The 20179-nt window shown below is 40.3% G+C and overlaps 1 protein-coding gene and 1 long non-coding RNA gene across 6 annotated transcripts in view; one reads left to right on the top strand and one right to left on the bottom strand.

Annotated features, from left to right (window-relative positions):
- The window catches only part of LOC135253450 (uncharacterized), a 345328-nt gene that overhangs the window by 12294 nt on the left and 312855 nt on the right, over window positions 1–20179 (top strand). The window lies entirely within an intron of this gene.
- cnksr2a (connector enhancer of kinase suppressor of Ras 2a) overlaps window positions 1–20179 on the bottom strand; it is a 323355-nt gene that overhangs the window by 265674 nt on the left and 37502 nt on the right. For all 5 annotated transcript variants that reach the window (XM_064332729.1, XM_064332730.1, XM_064332728.1 and 2 more), the window contains exons 2-3: window positions 18884–19047; window positions 9251–9453 (exon numbers count right to left, since the gene is read on the bottom strand). In XM_064332729.1, coding sequence (XP_064188799.1) covers window positions 9251–9453; window positions 18884–19047 — 367 coding nt within the window. The remainder of the gene's footprint in view (window positions 1–9250; window positions 9454–18883; window positions 19048–20179) is intronic.

Genomic DNA, 20179 nt, shown 5'->3' with positions numbered 1-20179 from the left:
AAATTTTAAATTTTCATATAAAATGGAGTCAGATTTAATACGAGAGTAAAACATAGTAACTGTTACGCTTTCTTGCTGTAGTCACGGATAGATCGGGTGTGTTGTTCCGCGTATTTGTGAATATTCTGATGCTCCCATTGGAATATTGACAGTCCGGCGACAGATCTAATATATCTCTGATGACAACATAGCCCCGTTTACGAACGGAGAGTAACCAGAGTGCTACTGATCCGTTTCAGGCCAGCTTTAAGCGGGATATGAAGCAGCGCCTTCATATCTAACCCGTGGCAACGGAACCAGTGCATTCTTAAGTATAATTGTGCCCTGTTCTTACGAACAGAGGAAAAATAACTAACATCTCGGTTTTGAATCACACCAGCCAAGGGAGAACACGCGATACCTTCCCCTCCAGCTAAAAACCCTCATTGGTCTAGCTGTGAGGTGTTTACAATATTATTGCTATTGAGTAGCATATTTTGTGGATTAATTGCATTGATACTCAAGGAAAATCAGGGGAGGATTCCGCCACTGTTTAGTGATTAAAATGGATTTTTCTAAATCACATTTATCATTTAATCTCCCTAACACAATGCGAAGAAGCTGTGTGTCCCTTTCCAATTGCTTAATCAGATCGTTTGCATGCTTGTTAATCACTGAAAATTAATTAAAACAGTTTGAGATCAATGATTAGTTTAAAGGAAAGTTTTGCGCATCACCAATTTTCAGCTCACCAGTCGCCGCTGGTTTTATTTTGTTTCAATTCGACAGTTTAAGAAAGATGGATAAAGGAGGAAGAAAGGGAGGACAAAAGAGGAGGATGACCGATTATTTTCGTGGGTAAAAAATTCTCAGTATTAATGACACTCAATAAACTTGAAATATGTAAAAGCTTGCATCAATAGTATACATTCTTTTTAAAACATTGTTTTCCTTAATTTCAATTATGTGCACAATACATTAAAGACACAACTATTTTGAGCTGAGACATTAATTGGTTTGTACCTTTTTTCACCCACCTCACACCAGATCTCAGGGTCCACCCACCTCCCAAATCCCAATTTAACCGGTGACTATATGTACGGAATTGTATTGTGCTATACTGTGCCAGTATCCTATCCCATATTACAACCAAACTCATTAACTTACAATAACAATTATTTGTCATTAAAGCTTATATTTTTGTAAATGTGTGTTTGTGTTTCCTCTCTCATGCTGATGGAATTATCTACCAACAAAGTCAAATAGAGACATTTGAATTCATAAGTGCCGAGGGTCAATTCCCTCTAAATAATTTTAAGTGTTGAGGTTGATAAAGGGTGATCTCCAGTTATTCTGGGTTTAGTATTCAGAGTGCTGTGCCATTAACAGGGTAGCTGAGGGTGAAACCCCTAATAATTAAATCTGAAATAATTCAATAAATTAATTTAAATTTAATAACTCAACTAAGGTCTATCAACCTTATGACAACATCCACACCTGCCTCTTGAGGAGTGTTTCTTATCTGTTGGACAGGTGTTTGGAGTTTTTTCTCTATTCTGAGAATTCTTCCATTATCAACTGTAGAGGTCTTCGTTGGCCTACGAGGCCCTTTGTGATTAGAAATGCCTCATGTTCACAATTGTCAATAACAGGCTCCGAAGGCAATCAAAAGCCTACATTCAGGACTAGATATTGAAAGCTGTCTTATACCTGCACTAAGAAAGCAATGGAACACACCCGAAACATCTGTGAAGCCATTTGCCCCAAACATTATGGTGCCCTGAAATAGGGAGGACTATGCATATACAGTGCTGTCATTTCTACACTGTGAAGCCAAAATGTATAAAAATATCCTTAAATAAAAGCTGAGAATATTCACTTTAACTACATGTGAATTGTTTGATTACAAATTTAGAACTGTACAGTAAAGCCAAATGAAGACAAAAACATATTTGTCCCAAATATTAGGGAGCTCACGGTATAATCCCACACAATGTCAACAGACTAAAATATATATCCTTCGGTCCAAATGCCACTTGCTTTCTTTAATGACAGCAGAACTTTCAATAGACAGGGATAACACAATATAGAGTGTTGTCCAGTTCAGTTTGGAATCCTTCTTGTCTGGCTCTAAGGGGATTCTAGGTGATTTCCCCTCTTGAGTAGCCATCGGTGGGCATCTGGAGTAAGATCTCACATAGTTTTACATTTGGACTGCTGGACTGTGTCATATGTACTTTTCAGTGGATTGTGGGAGTTCAGGTGATGAAGACTCAAGCAGATCTGGGACTCTGTAGAATTCAAGCCATTACTATACACGGAAAACAGGGTCTGAATTGTTTATCTTCTGTGGTCATTACTTTACTAGTAAACTCAGCATCGCCAGTATTGGGTGGGAGGTTTCTCATGTTCAGAAGGCTGAAAAGGAGATTCCAGTTTTAGATAAAGTCTGAAGCAGCAGGTAAATGTGATTCGGATTCTTTGATGCCTCTTTACCTCAAGGATGATTAGGGCAGTGTGAAACAGGACAGACATAGGTCCAGAATACTTAAGCTCTCAAGAGCAGCATTAACAGTCAACTTAACAAAGTGAAGAAAAAATAAAAAAATATATAAATAAACTTACATAAGGCTTTACTCATCTTTTGTTTGACTGTGGATTGCTCATAGTGATTATATAAGCAAATCAGCCTGATTGTGTTAGTGCAGCCAGCAAAGTGGTCCTGACTGCACACCTCGCAATAGAGACAGTCTGTGACCATACATTGCACACTGCTGTGTCCTGCAGCGCAGAATCATGGGTAAAACACATGGGATTTGTTCTTCTGTGCAAGATTGGAGCTAAACCACAGAGTGTGGCACTTGGCAAATTAATGTTCAATGATTAAAAATATATAAAAAATCACTTGATTATTTAGCAAAAAAACAGTGCTTCCTTTAAACTGCTGAAACAATACTGTATTTTGGCTAGAGAAATCAGCCCCAGAATCATAAGTGGCTTATCTGCTTCCTGCAACTCATTGAAAACAGACATAATGAATATTCACATTTGCATATTACAAATTCTCTGTACATTCATACAGAAAAAAGAAGTTTCCTAAATCATTCTGTAAGAGGGGAGTCAAACTGGGACCCAGAAAAGGCTGGCATTTGAACGAGCCTCCACGCTGGGACTCATCCTGTACTTCAAAGGACCCGAGAGTCTTGTGATAAAACAATAGGTTACTCGGACTTCCTCTGGATGAGCAGGCCATTTGGTTCTCTGGACTGTTACCCTCTGGACAAGACTGAGATAAGGGGAACTGGACTGGTTGTTTATGGTTGTGTGAGCAAGCCATTGGCTCTCTGGAATGTTGCCATCTGGACAAGACTAAGATAAGGGGAACTAGTCCCTTTGTCTATGGTTGTGGATGTGTGTGTATTGGGGACATTAAGGGTGAAAAGATCATTAGGCCTCTGGCAAAATGGTGGGGCAACTGCTCTTGACAGTACCACAGTGCCCTTATGTGGGCCCCTCTGCCATTACACTTTTTATTTCTTTTCTGGATCTGGACTCTAAACCATCTGTTTATCATATTCAAAAACCCTGTAAAACCTTACAAACCATGCACATGTTTTCATTATATTACTGTATTATGCCTTATGTAGTAATAACATGGATTGCATGTAAAATGGTTCAACAAAAGGGTATTGTCATGACAACTGCACCATAATATTACATCCCCTAGACATGTTTGGTATGGACGTATTCAGGGAAATTCAATAAACTGAATGAAATATGTTTCATACCAAATAGAATTTGATAAAACATAGTTTCAGAAACTCAGGGAAAAAACTATCCCAGTGGAATGTCCTCTCTGGTAATCATCTCCTTTTCCCAATTTCCCCACTAATTGTTTTGACAACAGCCCCCAAACGGTGGGGCCCTAAATTCCAGATTTTATTATTTGTCCAGGTTAATTTGTGGCAATGCCGCCTAGATCAAACGCGGGATTTGGCTTAAAAGGAAGGGAGACAAAGCAATCGAGGAAGATCGTAATCGACTTCCCACACGGCACATACTCTGTGTTCTGTGCGTAGCTGAACAGGGAAGATCGCAATCGACTTCCCACACTGCGCAGGCTCTGTGATTTTGTGTGTAGCTAAACAGGCTGGGTAAAAACTTTTTACTCTATATTTATTTTTTAAAACCTTCCATATTTTAAATTGATTGAGAATTTGAAGCTAATGACCTACCTGCCTGTTAAATATATTCTTCTTATTTTTAACTTGCGTGGTCTTCATGACTCTAATCCATTTTATCTTCTTTTCAGCCGAAATTCCGATTAAATACTCACAATTATGACTGGGACCTACTGATCAGGGGTCTAGTACAGCGAAAGTCTTTAGTGAGGTCCTCAAGTTAGATAGGTGACACGATCTGCCCGCTAACGGGATTGGTGTTGTATTGGTTCTGGTGTTTTGGCTTAAGAGGACCCATGGGCGTTATACGCCGGTTCTTGTCAAATTTGCCTTAAGGAGCCCGATAGATACACACTGTTCTGGGCTCATAACTATCTATGCACAAAGGAAGGCATGTATTTATGGTGGTCAGCCTCCTACCCTCTGGAGGCTTCACCGAACTGAGATTTAACAATAGTGCTAAACCCAGGAGCATATATTGAGGAATGATGGCACAAGATAGAGTCGAGTGTAACCACTCCAAGGTCCATGTATAGTTAAAACCAAATTTTAAATTATAATTTCATTTGGAGTCAGATCAGTACGAGAGTAAACCCTAGTAACTGTTACGTTTACCTGCTGTGGTCACGGATATATTTAATGTGTTGTTCCGCTCATTTGTGAATATTCTGATGCTCTCATTGGAATATTGACAGTCCGGCAACAAGTCAGATATATCTCTGATGACAGCATAGCCCCGTTTGTGAACGGAGAGTAACCAGAATGCTACTGGTCCGTTTCAGGCCAGTCTTAAGCGGGATATGAAGCAGCGCATTCATATCTGACCCGTGGCGACGGAACCAGTGCATTCTTAAGTATAATTGTGCCCTGTTCTTACGAACAGAGGAAAAATAAATAACATCTCCGGTTTTGAATCACACCAGCCAAAGGAAAACACGTGGTGCCTTCCCCTCCAGCTACAAACCCTCGTTGGTCTAGCTGTGAGGTGTTTACAATTCTTTTTATAGAACCATTCCCGCTTTCCTTCATACAAGCAAAACCTAGATTTTCAATAGACTGAGTGTGACAGTCACTATTCAGAACCGGGGCGTGGCTATGGGTGGGCCTGGCTGGGCCTAGGCCTACCAAATTCTTGCCTAGGCCCATCCTAGGGTGCAACTTGCATCTCGTCTTTTAGCAATAACAGCTTTGATTGATTCTTGTGGCTTTAAACATTCTTTTATTTGATCCAAGAAAAAAACTAACTTGCAGGTAAGGAATTCTGGTAACAATTTCGGTAGCCTATATAGCCTATCAAATAGCAACATGTACTTTTATATTTCGACTCAAGTTTTCATTCATTTTCAGCAGCTGATTTATGAGACTTTCTCAAGCCGATATGTTTTGAGGACATCAATTAGTTTATGTTACCTGTAATGTTAGTTGTTTAACACGATCTTTAAGTCTAATAGTAATGCCAAATCAGTATTACTGCAAATAAACCTGGCAAAAAAACATCCACATAATTAGGCAAAACTAAATAGATAAACAACAGCAGTGTAACACAGCAGACCAACGCATAGCAGGGCACTTTCGCGCTTGTAATGTACTGTAAATGCTATTTAGCTATTTATGGAATGAATGGTATGGCCCATCCACTTTTATTCAGGCCCAGCTGCAATTTCATTTCTGACTATGCCACTGATTCAGAAGACTACATTTTTTTTCAAAAGCTGACAGAGAGAAGGGAACCGCCCACATCAGTGGGCTATTAGGATGGTTTTAATCTGTGAATGGAGCCTAGGTCACTGTGTGATCTTCTCCAACTGTTGTCAGTGCTTAACACACAACCTCTCTTCACCAAATAAACCGCAGTTCTGCCCCTGTACACCTCATGGGCCAAGAATCCAAAACTTGACCTGCAGCCATTTATACACACAATTGGCTTGTTAAGCATATAATCAATTCTAATCCAATAAAAGATCTATTTAATTAATCAGTGTCTCCCGAGGGTATATATTCTAATGTTTCCAGATGCTGAAACATGCAAAGACCATGTAAAACTTATTAAAAAGTAATTATTTTATAAAGTCACACTGATCAAACATTTTTCTCAGCCCTGAGGATGACAAAGTGTATACAATTGCTCTCATCTAAGTGTAATATAAACATGCGGATATCACTGTGACATACATACAGTAGCAATTTTTCCAAGCTCTAATATAGGTAGCCTACTGTAACTGTGGGTACAATAACAGAATTCATAATTAATCTGTTAATTTCATATTATATCCATGTACAAATGTATCTTAATCTCAAATACAAAATTAATGATGTGGCTGTTAATACAGTTTACTGAAAATTACTTTTTGTCTCTGTGTGGCTGTGTGGCATTCGGTCCAGCAGTGAACTGGATTGATTTTGGCAGCGCTGCCTGGTGGAGACAGAAAACACACCTGGGTTGCGTTAATTAATAAACCCAGGTGCTTCAAGGGGTGTTCCTCTCTGCAGTTTGAGGCCGAGACTGGGAGCTCACACAAAGAACACATTTATTTATTTGTTTCATTTTATTTTAGTTTTGTTTCTTTAAACATGGAAATTAAACCTCCACTGAAAAGTTGGAGGAGCGATTCGGCTGGAAGGTGGACCTGAAATATTTGTCGCTCTGTTTTACTTTCTCTTGTCTTTGTTATTTTAATTTGTTGTTTTAGTTTATTGTTTTTGCCTGGAACCCATGAGGGGGAAGGGTGAGGATATTCATTTATTTTATTTCGTGTTTGTATGTGCGCTCTCTCTCTCTCCATGTGGCAACCAACGATGTTTCTCGGAACTTCTGCATCTCCCTCCCAGGGGTGTCATGCTAGCATGTGACAGACTACTACAGTGGGACTGTACTGTTTGAGATTGTGGGACTGTGCTGCTGTTATTATTTGCCATTGTCAGGTTGCTCTTGTTAGTGTTTGAGATTGTGAGACGGCCGCTGTTACTGTTTCAGATTACGCTATGGTGTGGCTCTTATTGATTAAGATTTTACCATACATTTCTTTTGGCAAGTCAATTAGGGAATTACTTTGTTCACATCAGAGGTCATTTTAAAACAATCGATTAGAGACAGATTTATTTCAGCTTTAATTCACTATATCAGAATTCCAGTGGGTCAAAAGTTTACATACACTAAATTGACTGTCTCTTTAAACAGTCTGGAAGATTCCAGAAATTGATGTAATGACTTTTAGAAGCTTCTGATTGGTCAATTGTCATAATTAGGAGTTAATTGGCACCTGTGGTTGTATTTAAGGGCCTGCCTTTAGAATTGAATTGAACTGTTTACCATAATGATCAATGATACGTATGGAGGAAAATCAGTGAGGCTTTTAATCCGAAGAACACCATCCCAACTGTGAATCATGGGGGTGGCAGCATCATGTTGTGGGGGTGTTTTGCTGGAAAAGGGACTGGTGCACTTCAGAAAATAGAATGCATCATAAGGAAGGAGGATTATCTAGAAATACTGAACCAACACCTCAAGACATCAGCTAGAAAGTTAAAACTTGGTCGCAACTGGGTCTATCCAGCAGGACAATGATCCTAAGCATACCTCCAAAGTTGTAACAAAATAGCTTGAAGACAAAAAAGTGAAAGTATTGGAGTGGCCATCACAAAGCCCTGACATGAATCCCATAGAAAATTTGTGGACTGAACTGAAAAAGCATGTCCGAGCAAGGAGGCCCACAAACCTGACTGAGTTACAATAGTTCTGTCAGGAGCAATGGACAAAAATTCCGGCAATGTATTGCAAGAACCTTGTGGAAAGCTATTCCAAGCGTTTGATTCAAGATAAGCAATTAGAAGGCAATGCCACCAAATACTAACTGTATGTAAACTTTTGACCCGCTGAAATTATGATATAGTACATAAAAGCTAAAATAAATCTGTCTCTTAGCTATTATTTTGAAATGACCTCTTATGGAAATGAAGTAGATACCTTAATTGACTTAAGACAGGAAATGTATGGTAACATGAAATCTGAGTTGTGAAAAATTGAGTTTGAATGTCTTTAGCCTAGGTGTATGTAAACTTTTGGCCTCAACTGTACGTTACGAGGTGATCAAACTATGGAGTAGTGGTTAAGGTGATGGTTAGAGGTAACTTGCTCAGGACAAGGTCATTTGCTACATTACATTACATTAATTTAGCAGACGATTTTATCCATACAAAAAGTACAAATAAAAGTACAAAAGTGCATTTCATGGTCATGGACAACTAGAAAACACAAGTTCAATAAGGCACAATACTCATTTCGCACAGCTATTTCTAGCCAAGAACACAGTTCAGTTCACACAGTGAACACTATTCTGACTTATGCCAAGCCAAACTAGGGAGAAGAACAAGCTACAATATTAGGACAAATAAAAATTACAGCTGACTGGCAGTTCCATAGTCCACCCTGAGATGTGGACAGGGGTGGGTAGACATGTTGCGCCTGTGGTGGATGGTCTGCACAAGGGCTGACGACGAGGCTGCCTATGGCAGTCTCAGCTGGAGGTAAAAATACGGGGTGGCAATTGCGTAATTGCATTGAGCTCGTTAGGGCAGAAATGCACCAGGTGAAACTACTCAAAATTAGCAAGATAATACAGGGGTATTTAACAGTAACGTGATTGCATACACTGTTTAACTAACGCACAATTATGTTAACTAACCATAACTGAAATAAATTGAAGAGAGATTATCTGAACTAACGCACAACTATGTTCTCTAACTAGCAACAGCTGAGACAAATTAAGTAAAGATACGCTTATCTGAAACGCGGAGTAGTAGCGATGACACAAGCAGATGCACACTAGACACTCCAGAACTGTTCTTTGTTCAGATAGCACTGCAGCACTGTTCCTTGGTCAGATTTTGTGTCATAGTGTTACTGTAGTCTCAGCACGTAAACTATTGGATACCAACATGTAAATACAGTACTGTAGTGCATGAGTGCAGTAGGTAACATAGCCCTTTGTAAGACTAAACGATCCACCTAGTCTATTAGTAAAGTGTGGTGCGCAGGAAAGTGGGCCATGAGTGTAGTGCAATGCTTAACAGCAGCACTTCGAGAGACTAACCTATCTAGCCAGGACAGGAGGCTCTTGGCAGCCCCGATGAGGTCCACAACTGATGTTAGGAAGTCATTAGGCAGCTTGTGCGTTGTGCGGCCATTGTAGTGTCCACTTCGTCTGCGGCCTGTGATGAAGTTCTGCAGGTTCTTGGCAGAGGCATTGAGCTTATGCGAAAGGGTCTTCAGGTTCTCTGTCTCCAACCCATAGTTCTAGGGGGGACAGGTGACAATGTGGACTGTCAGCACAGACTCTATACATACTATAGCATGCTCCATGTTCTGTCTCTTGTGAAAGAGGCACATTCTGAGATGAGGCTTGGTCCCTCCTTTACAAAACAAAAATATACTTTTCTCATACTGTAATTTCAGCATTTATCGTCACATACCAACAAAATCAAGACATAACACTGAAATTGCTATAGAATATAATGTACATTTCAGGAAAACGTGTGAAACTGAACTGTTGCAGTGTCATTTGCTTTGAGAAATGGAATGAAATTGAAATGGAAATATATTGAAAACATACCAGCCATTGCCATTTTGGTCTCAATGGGATATATCTGAATTTAACTAACAGAATGTGTTATGAAGTCAAAATGACTATGTTGACATAATCAATATATTTAGAGAGCCTCCATATAAATCAAATCAAATCAAAATGTGTTTATATCGCGCATTTCACAAACAATTGTCACAATACGCTTCACAGAGAACCCTGGCCTAAACTTCCACAAGAGCAAGTGTAACATGGTTAATAATGATTACACCTGCCATTGTACCAGAGGTGTATATATGTATCTCATAAAAAACACGTTTTCAACGTACAAAAATGCCAAGTTACTCACACATACAAGACATACACCGTCAATAACTCATTCATTCAGACTGCCAAAATCCAGGCCTGCCATTAAAAGTATTGATATCAAAATGACGCCAAGTTACGGTACTACAAACAATATAGGCTATCTTGCCTCACCGATATTTAATAACATGTATTCCAAAGCAATCCTACCCAATATTTCCTCAATTCTTTCAAGTCACTTGGCCCTGTGTGTATATAAGCGTGCAGTACATGGACAGGCCAAACATATGTGTGGATGGCTTTCTCACAGTCAAGATTGATTGAATAGGCATCTATATGTCCAATTTGTATTGGTATGTATGTATTTTGGTGCCCAGCCTTTCTGTTGCGTGAATGATTGTATGTTTCTTGGTATAAATGTCTGTTCGTAAATGTGAATGTAACATGCTGCGAGGGAAATATCCACATGGGGATAAAGAAGTTCTCTATGTATGTATGTAGGCTACAATATGTATTTTACATGTATTTATTGTACGTTGCAAATATACAATCACTTGTACATTTACTCAAATTCAGTTCAGAAGCAAGTATGAACATATGTTTTCTGGAGAAATATGCTTCCTGTTGTGACTGACCAGCAGTTTTCTGCATTACATTTTTACATTACAGGCATTTAGCAGACGCTCTTATCCAGAGCGACTTAGCGACATAGCATTTCTTTTACATAGCATGCATTTATACAGCTGGATATATACTGAAGCAATTTCGGTTAAGTACCTTGCTGAAGGGTACAACGGCAGCGTCCTACCCGGGAATCGAACCTGCGACCTTTACACACTGTGCTACACTCCGTCCCCTCCGTCCGTACATGAATTTCAATGTGTTCCATAAGGCAATACGAAATATTTGACACTTTGATCTGACACAAAGTTTGCATGACATTGTAATATGGTAAGATTACAAAACACAGGGCCAAGTGACTTGAAAGAATTGAGGAAATATTGGGTAGGATTGCTTTGGAATACATGTTTTTTGGTGAGGCAAGATAGCCTATATTGTTTGTAGTACCGTAACTTGGCGTCATTTTGATATCAATACTTTTAACGGCAGGCCTGGATTTTGGCAGTCGAATGAATGAGTTATTGACGGTGTATGTCTTGTATGTGTGAGTAACTTGGCATTTTTGTACGTTGAAAACGTGTTTTTTATGAGATATCATTTATTTTTACAAAGCGTTTTATTACGAGAGTGAGAAATGCAAAGTGACCCTGTAAGAAACGGTTGTGGATTATGGCTATCCTTGTGTGAATTTGTACAGTCTGATGAGCGTGTACGTTTAGCAGTTTCGGTTTGCTATATATGCTATATAAAACAGTGGCTGTGACAATTGGTGGCGTAATTGTAAAAACGCATCCGAAAAGGTGAAATATGGCCAGTGTATGTAGACTACTCACGGATTTGACGGGCATCCAACGAGCCTTGATTGACATATTGACATACCTGCCATCCCAATTTTGGTCTAGTGTTCTGTCACTTTAAAATACTTGTGTGGTTGCCTTTAAGGGAATGATGCACGTTATGTTCTTCCCAGTTTAACTTGCCCATGCAAGCAGTAGGTCATGTTTATAACATTGTGCAGATTATTTAAGAGATTGTCCATTTTTGTTCACAATTTTATCATTATATCAATGCATATGTACCTAGAGGAGTTTACACATGGACAAAGACTTTTGTGCATTTGTAGATTTGTATATTCACTATATCTGTTCTACGAACAACGGCATGTAGGCTATGTTGCTAGCTAAGTTAGCCACTTACAAAGCCAGGTGTGTGTGGTAACATGAGTGTTTCTATATTTCTAGTATCATCATTGCTGAAGATAGGCTACATGTTTGAGAACAGTCCAGTGATCGCACTGTTTGTCTATTGTCAGAATAAACCAACTCAACTGGGAATCCTGGTTTGTGGTGCTTTCACACAACACAATGCAAGATCACACCTGTTACACAAGCCTAAAGCAAAAGTGCTAAAGAAAAAACTCCCCGTAGCAGATAGGAAAAAACCTTGGAAGGAACTAGGCTCAAGGGGGGAAGCCATCCTCCTCTGGTCATCTCAAGGCATAGCTTTGTGACCAACATGGTCAGTCAGCCAATGTTCACATTGATCAAATTAGTGGCAGCTAAATAATGATCCTGAGGTAGGCTCAGATTATCGGCAGGGTCAGGTGGTGGTGGTGGGGAGCAGCAGGTGCAGACCAAAGTGGTCAGGGTGGAGGCGGTGATGAAGGAGGAGCCGGACCACAGTGGTAGTCCAGACAACAACATTCTCAGGATTCGGGGCAGAAGCCCCGCCAGCAGTGTGGGGAAGAAAATATAATACTATATAATACTTCTATGTATTACTGTGTATTTTTTAATATATGGGAATATATTAGCATTGCATAAGTATTGTGCATCCAAGCAGTCTTGCTCAGGAGTTCTGATGATGAATGCTAGATGGACTGGATGGACTCCTTTCAAGATTCTTGTCCATTACACGCAGAGCCCAGCTAGTAATATTATCATTCTGTTACGACCGTCTAGGGTCAGTACATAACAGGGTGAATGATAAGGGAAATGGGTAGGAAAACATACAGTGAACCTATCAGTAACTTCAGTCCCTATCCGCCTATGCAAATCTAACTGAATGCTGGCTAGTCTTCGAAGGTTACTGGTCATGGGGCAGCTTTGAATGCTGAACTTTGGACAGTTAGCTGATAGTCGGAAACTAAAAGCCCAAATAGCATACCCCCTACAGAGCCTTAGATCTCCACCCAGAGTAGCTTCAAAAACAATAAACATAAACAATAAAATAAAAAAGCAAAATAACAAACGTATGTCCCAATGGAAGGATTTTTAGTCCAGCTGGGAACACACTAACTAACCAGAGCACTATACGGCGAGCAAGGGGCAAAACGTGAGCGAGTCGAAGGAAACGAGTCAATGGTCATACACAAAATCAATGGTCATACAAGATCAAATCAGCAAACAAACCAGAAGGGCTGGATGGGAATTGGAGACAAACAAAGATAGGGTCAAATCGCAAAGTCAAATTAAGCAATCACTAAACACACCACACCAACCAGTTCAAAGAGCTAGTCTCCGCTGTTAGGTGGTAAATGGCAGCTTTTTCAAGCCAAGCAACTGGATACAGAAACAACCAATCAGATGACGACTGGAACGAAGAAACACACGCAAAAGTAGCAAATGTAAACAAAAACTTATGAATGGGGTCGTAACAATTACCACAGTATATTCATCAGCACCTGCCTTCAGCCCAGCTCCATAGGCGGCACAATGCAGGTGTGTGGGTGGTCACAGAACTATCAGTACTACTGAAAGTCAAGAATGATGCATCCAGAAAAAACCAAATGTTGAAAAAAAAAAACAACCACCCTGCCTCATGAGTAATCGAAGACCAGGAGAATATGTTGAGTTGGCATAGTTGTGGAAACATTCTGGGCTGAAGAGAATGTCTGCCATGTACACAGCAAAGACAACCAAGGAAAGGTCCATCCACATCAGCCCTCACTCTAATAGCCATCCCTGTCACCTGGACCTGTAGTGATAGATGAGTACAGTGAATTTGAACGGCTGAGTATTTTGATAGACTTGTGAGGGGTACAGTGATTTGGCAGTGCTATATCTGACTTACCTGTGATAGAGGGGTACAGAGATGTTGCACGTCTGTGCCTGACAGATCTGTGATTGAGGGGTACAGAGATGTGGTAGGGCCTTTTCTGACAGACCGTGATAGAGGGTCACAGAGATTTGGCAGGGCTGTATCTTATAGACCCTAGGATAGAAGGGTACACAGATTTGGCAGGACTGTACAAACAAAGTTACAAAGTGCTTTACACACATAAAAAGAAATAAAAGAATACAAGATGTAGACGACAGCTTAAGGGACACATTAAAACAAAGTATCTGAATAAATGAACATGGAAATAGGAGCAGCATGAAAGAGGGCCAAACAGAGGAACAGATACAGATAAAAGAATATAGTAAATAACAGGATGTTAAAAAAAAAAAAAAGAGTAGAAAAGGTATTAAGAGGCTAAAACATTAAAAGCAACTTAAAACTTTGTTTTAAGAAGAGATTTAAAACGAGGCACCAACTCAGCGAGCCTGATCTCCTCGGGCAGGGCGTTCCAAAGTCTAGGAGCTCTAATCGCAAGTGCCCGGTCTGATAGTACCTGGGATAGAAGGGTACAGAGATTTGGCAGGGATGTATCTGACAGACCCTGGGATAAAGGGGTACAAATATTTGGCAGGGCTGTATCTGACAGACCCTGGGATAGAGGGGTACAGAGATGTGGCAGGGCTGTATCTGATAGACTTTGGGATAGAAGGGTAGAAATTTGGTTGGGCTGTATTTGATAGACTTATGATAGAGGGGTACAGAGATTTGGCTGGACTGTATCTGATAGACCTGTGATATAGAGGTACAGAAATTTGCCAGGATTGTATCTGATAGACCTGCAATAGAAGAGTACAGTAATTTGGCAGATCTGTATATGATAGATGTGTGATAGAGAGGTAAAGACATTTGGCAGAGCTATATCTGATAGACTTGTGATAGAGGGGTACAGTAATTTGGCAGCATCATGCGTGGTAGAATCTTCCCAGTGCATTACTCCCGAAGAGGAATGATGAATATTTTCTCCATGTGGATCGACCGTCTAAATGTACAATCACTGACCGTACACTACCCTGGTCCCAAAGATCAGCCTCCATACTGCAGCTATGAACTTTACATATTGCAATTTATTCAATATAGCTATGTAAGTACAGTAAGTAGGCTGACCTCTTCCATGTGGAAGCAAGGCCTTAAATCCCCATATTGCAAAAAGACAGATTTGGCACAATAGCTGCTGAGACATCTGTTTCAGTTGTAATTTGGGAGGGTTTTCTGCAGTGTTGCAAATGTCTCAACAACATCCTAATTAGTAAGCACATTCACCAACAAAAAAATAAAAATATTTTGCTTCATTGGCACAAAGAATATTCAAGTCAATCAGGCATGAAGACTTACTGAAAAATTTTCCTCGATAGTGTAAGATATTTATAATATAACCAACAAACAGTGCAGCCCAAAAGTATTTCAACATTGACACATTTTTTGCTGTTTTGGCTCTTTACTTGAGGTTCCCTTTAATTTCAGGGTATTTGTGTCCATAGTGGGTGGACCATGTAGGAATTACAGCCCACTATACGCATCAAAAGTAATTTGATACATTAACATAATGTTCAATAAAATTGTCATATTTAGTACTTGGTAGCAAATCCTTTGCATTTGATGACTGCCTGAAGTCTGTGACCCATAGACACCTGCAAACATTGGGTATCTTCCATGGGGTTGCAATGCCAGGCATGTACAGCCTCCATTTTCAATTCCTGTTTGTTTTGGGGCGTTTTGCTTAGTCTTGTTTTCAGCAAGTGTATTGCATGCTCAGTTGGATTCAGGTTGGGTGATTGACTTGAGCAGTCAAAAACCTTCTACTTTCTGGCCCTAATGCAATATCCAATTAGTCTGAAGGAATTTGGATGGATCTGGGCAGATGATTCTGTACACAGTAACAACAGCGCAATCTCACATTTTGCTGCTGTTGTGAACAGTCAAATGATCAATCAAGACAAGCGAGCCAGTTCCAGTGACAGCCATGCATGCTCAAGCCATTAAACTACCTTCATCATGTTTCTCATATGATGCGTATGCTTTGGACCATGAGAAGTTCCTTTCTCTCTCCACACTTTCCTCTTTCCATCATTTTAGTACAGATTAATAGTCACCTCATTTGTTCCAGAACTGGTTTTTTAAGGTATTCTTTTTAAAAACTCCTTGCCATTCTGTTCTTGAGGCTTACCAATGGTTTTCATTTTGCAGTGAATCCTCTGAGTTGATGTTGGTGTAGTCATTTTTCATGATAGTCTTTGACATATCTATGTGTAAATCCTGGAGAGTGATCTTGATCTGTTCGAAAAGGTGTCTTTCTTCATGATTCAAAGTGTTATTTTGTCATGTACTACAATGGCCTGTAAAATACTGGAATCTATCATTAGAGACAAGATGGAAGTAGGCTATTTCTTGAAAACAGCAACATCCAGCATGGTTTTCACAAGGGAAAGTCATGCCTGACAAACCTTCTGGTATTCTCTAAAGAAGCTACCAAAGGTTTTGATTATAACAAGGCTTATGATATTATATATTTAGAGTCCCACAAGAATCGAGTCCCACAAGAATCGATGCTGGGACCAATGCTCTTCCTCATTTATATCTATGACCTTGACAGGGACATGGAAAATACATTAGTCAAATTTGCAGATGGTATAAAACTGGGAAGCCCAGCTAATAGTTTTGAATCTACTAAAGTAATCCAAGAAGATTTAAATAACATCCAGAAGTAGGTGGAAACCTGACTAATTGCATTTAATATAGCCAAATGTAAAGTTCTGCATGTGGGAAATAAAAACATTAGGTAGGATTACTTTATGGAAGGAACAAAATTGGAATGTGCTCAATATGAAAAAGATTTGGGAGTAATGGTTGATGAAAGCCTTTGAAGTTCAACTTTGAAGTTCAACTTTATTGTCATGTGTATTAAAATACAATGAAATATTTGTGCTCTGGCTCTCTCTGTGCTCTTTAACACAAGGGACACACAATAACATTACATACAGCAGTAATGTGCAATGTGCGGTGCATATGAGAGTGTCAGCTGTTCAGCAACCTGACTGCCTGTGGAAAGAAACTGTTGCTGAGACGAGTGGTGTGTGATTTGATGCTCTGGTAAAGTTTTTTAGATGGAGCGAGAACAGAACATGAGCGGGGTGACTGGTGTCCTTAATGATGTTTTGGGATTTCCTTTTGCAGGAAGTGGTGTAACTGTTATGAAGTTGTGGTATTTCTGCGCCAATGATTTTTGCTGCTGTCTTACAGTGCTTTGTAGCAGTCTGCAGTCCTGAGCAGTCAGGTTGCCAAACCACACTGTGATACAGCCTGACAGAACACTCTCAATGGTACATCGACAAAAGTTCACAAGAGCTTTGGTGCTCATACCAAAACTCTTGAGACGCCTCAGAAAGTACAGTCTCTGCTGTGCTTTCTTGAGGATGCAGTTGTTGTTGAGAGACCATGTGAGGCTGTCTGAGATGTGTATACCAAGAAATCTAAAACTATCAACAATTTCAACAGATGACCCATTGATCGATATAGGAATGTGATTTTCTCCGATCTTTCTGAAGTCAACAATGATTTTGTTTGTCTTTTTGACATATAGAGAGAGGTTGTTATCATGGCACCAAAAAGTTGTTTTTAGGCTCCAAAATACTAAGGGAGAAAATATGTACTCTTACTCTAAACTGTGATGTTGTTTGGCTGAACCAAATATGGTTGAAAAAGACCTTGGTGTTACTATTGATCCTGATTTAACCTTTGACACGAACATAAAAATCACATCCAGAGTTTCTTTCTTTCAGTTATGTAATATGGCTAAACTCAGGCACTTCCTGTCAGTGGAGGATGCAGAGAAATTGGTCCACGCTTTTGTTATGTTTTGGCTAGATTACTGTAATGCCCTGTTCTCCGGCTGTCCTAATACCTTATTAAAGAATCTCCAGCTTGTGCAGATTGCAGCTGCTTGTATCTGGACAACAGCTAAGAAGTATGAGCACATTATACCGGTGCTACCATCGCTTTACTGGCTACCCATTAAGCATAGGATAGATTTCAAGGTTTTGCTCCTGACTTTTAAAGCTCTTCATGGACGTGCCCCAGTGTACATAACTAACCTGCTTCTACCTTATAAACCCACAAGGTCACTCCGTTCTCAAGATGCAGGCTACTTGGTAGCCCCAAGAATATCTAAAAACCTAAAGGATGGTAGAGCCTTCTCCTACAGGGCCCCACTACTGTGGAACACCCTTCCAAAATTTATCAGGGAGTCAGACACAGTCTCAATATTTAAATCTAGATTAATACCGCACCTTGTTGCTCAGGCTTATAATCAGTTATAGTCCGGAGACAAGGTGAGAGAAGCCTTGTGAGGTGGCATCCTTACCTTACTGTCACCTGTCAATCAGCTGTGACCCCACTTTACATGGGCTGGCTCTTGATAGGCAGGTATGGTTCCAACCCCCCCCCCCCCCCTTGACTGCATGGCTCTCAATCCCTGTCCTGGTAGCTTTGCAGCCACAGACTATTCCTAGCAGGGCCACTTTTTAATCCCCAGTTCATACCACTGTCACTTTACCCTGTTTTTCTACTGCAGATTCCCCAATGGCCATTTAAATTTTCTTCTCCACACTACCGGCAGGGCTTTTGCCCCAAATTTCAAGAGTGCTGTCGTCTGGACTCCCCCACCACTGCGGTCCAGTCCCTCTTTCGTCACCACCTTCACCCTGCCCACTTCCGTTTCCACCTGCTGCTCCCCACCACCACCACCCATCATTTGAGCCACTACCTTATATCTGTCATTTAGTTGGCACCAATTTAATCGACGCAAACATTGACTGACTGACCATGTTGGTAACCAATCTACACCCTCAGCCGACCAGAGAAGGATGGGTTTCTCCCTTGAGCCTGGTTCATTTCGAGGTTTCTTCCCATCTGCCACAGGGAGTTTTTCCTTGCCACTGTTACTTTAGGCTTGCTCCTGTGCGGGGTTTAGGCTAAGGTTGTTTGTGAAGCGTATTGTGACAATTGTTGTGAAATGCGCCATATAAATAAAATTTGATTTGATACGATTTGATCAGTATCAGTTAGACCCAGAACGGTTCTGGGATACAGTTTGGGACACACCAAAGCACAGAGGAGGTCCACAGCCTCCAGGATGAGCTCCTGATGCCCAATGCGGGACACACCCAAGTCTTCCAACTCCTGATGGGTAATACGCAGCAGCTGGTCCCCACCCACTTTTTCCCTCTCAAAGTTTTTGATGTACTGCTGCAGACAGTCATCCAGACCTGCAAGAGACAGAACATGACAGAGTTTACTCAGTATGGTATGTCACCTTTCCCTACAGCACCTGATATACCCACCCAGCCTGGCTAAAGCAAAGAAAGTTGCCAAAGACCTGACACCAGCCTTTGATTCATGCCCTACATAAAACATAGATGAATGGACCAATCACCCCCTCCACACTTTACCACAGGCTTATTATTGCTACTAAAGTACTGCAATCTTTAACTGTAACCAGGAGACTGATTGCTAACCATCACAAAATATCTCTACATAGGACCCTTCAGGTGTTCAAATATTTAAGGGTAAATATTCAAAGAAATAAAGAAACTTCCCGCAACACTGCAACTGCAAAAGTCACTGCAAACTGCTGTGAATATTCAAACAGTAATATTCTAGGAATATTCCAGCTCCCCTTGAATCAGTGCTGCATACATTTCAGTCTCTCTATCACAGACCAGGGTACCACACACAAAGGATCTGGTGTTAGCATGACCACCCATCTCAGTGAAACACACCAGCCCAATCATTGTCCTGTCTCTCAGAGGTACCAGCTGCACTTGAAAATCCCAGAATTTTTTTTCACGTACACAACATCAGATTTCTTATCAGATTTGACATCATAAGTGCATACACAAGAAAGTAAAGAAAAGGTCTAGAGTGTATTCCAGGAGTGGCTTTTGCATTTGGAGTCTGATGCTGTTGTCTCTCAACTTGAGGACCAAGGAAATGTTAATTCCAGTAGAGCAGGCCATCATGAGGCTGAAAAATCAGAATAAATTGATCAGGGATCTAGCTAAAACATCGGGTGTGTCAAAAATCAACTGTTTGGTACATTGTTAAGAAGCAAGAACACACTGGTCAGCTCGGCAATAGCAAATGGTCTGGTAGACCATGGAAGACCACTATAGTGAATGACCAAAGTGTACTTTCAATTGTCAAACAAATCAAGAACACTCTCCAGGATGTACACACAGATGTGTCAAACACTCCCATGAAAAGAAGGCTACACCCGCATAACCTCAGAGGATTCACTGCAAGATGGTAAGCCTGAAGAACAAATGGGCAGGTTAGAATTTGTGAAAAAGTACAGTATTTAAAAAAAGCAGGTCTGGAAAAAGCTGGTCTTATGGACAG

This window comes from Anguilla rostrata, chromosome 4, assembly GCF_018555375.3.
Source record: "Anguilla rostrata isolate EN2019 chromosome 4, ASM1855537v3, whole genome shotgun sequence".
NCBI classification, from domain to species: Eukaryota; Metazoa; Chordata; class Actinopteri; order Anguilliformes; family Anguillidae; genus Anguilla; species Anguilla rostrata.
This window is presented reverse-complemented; position numbering and strand designations above follow the sequence as displayed.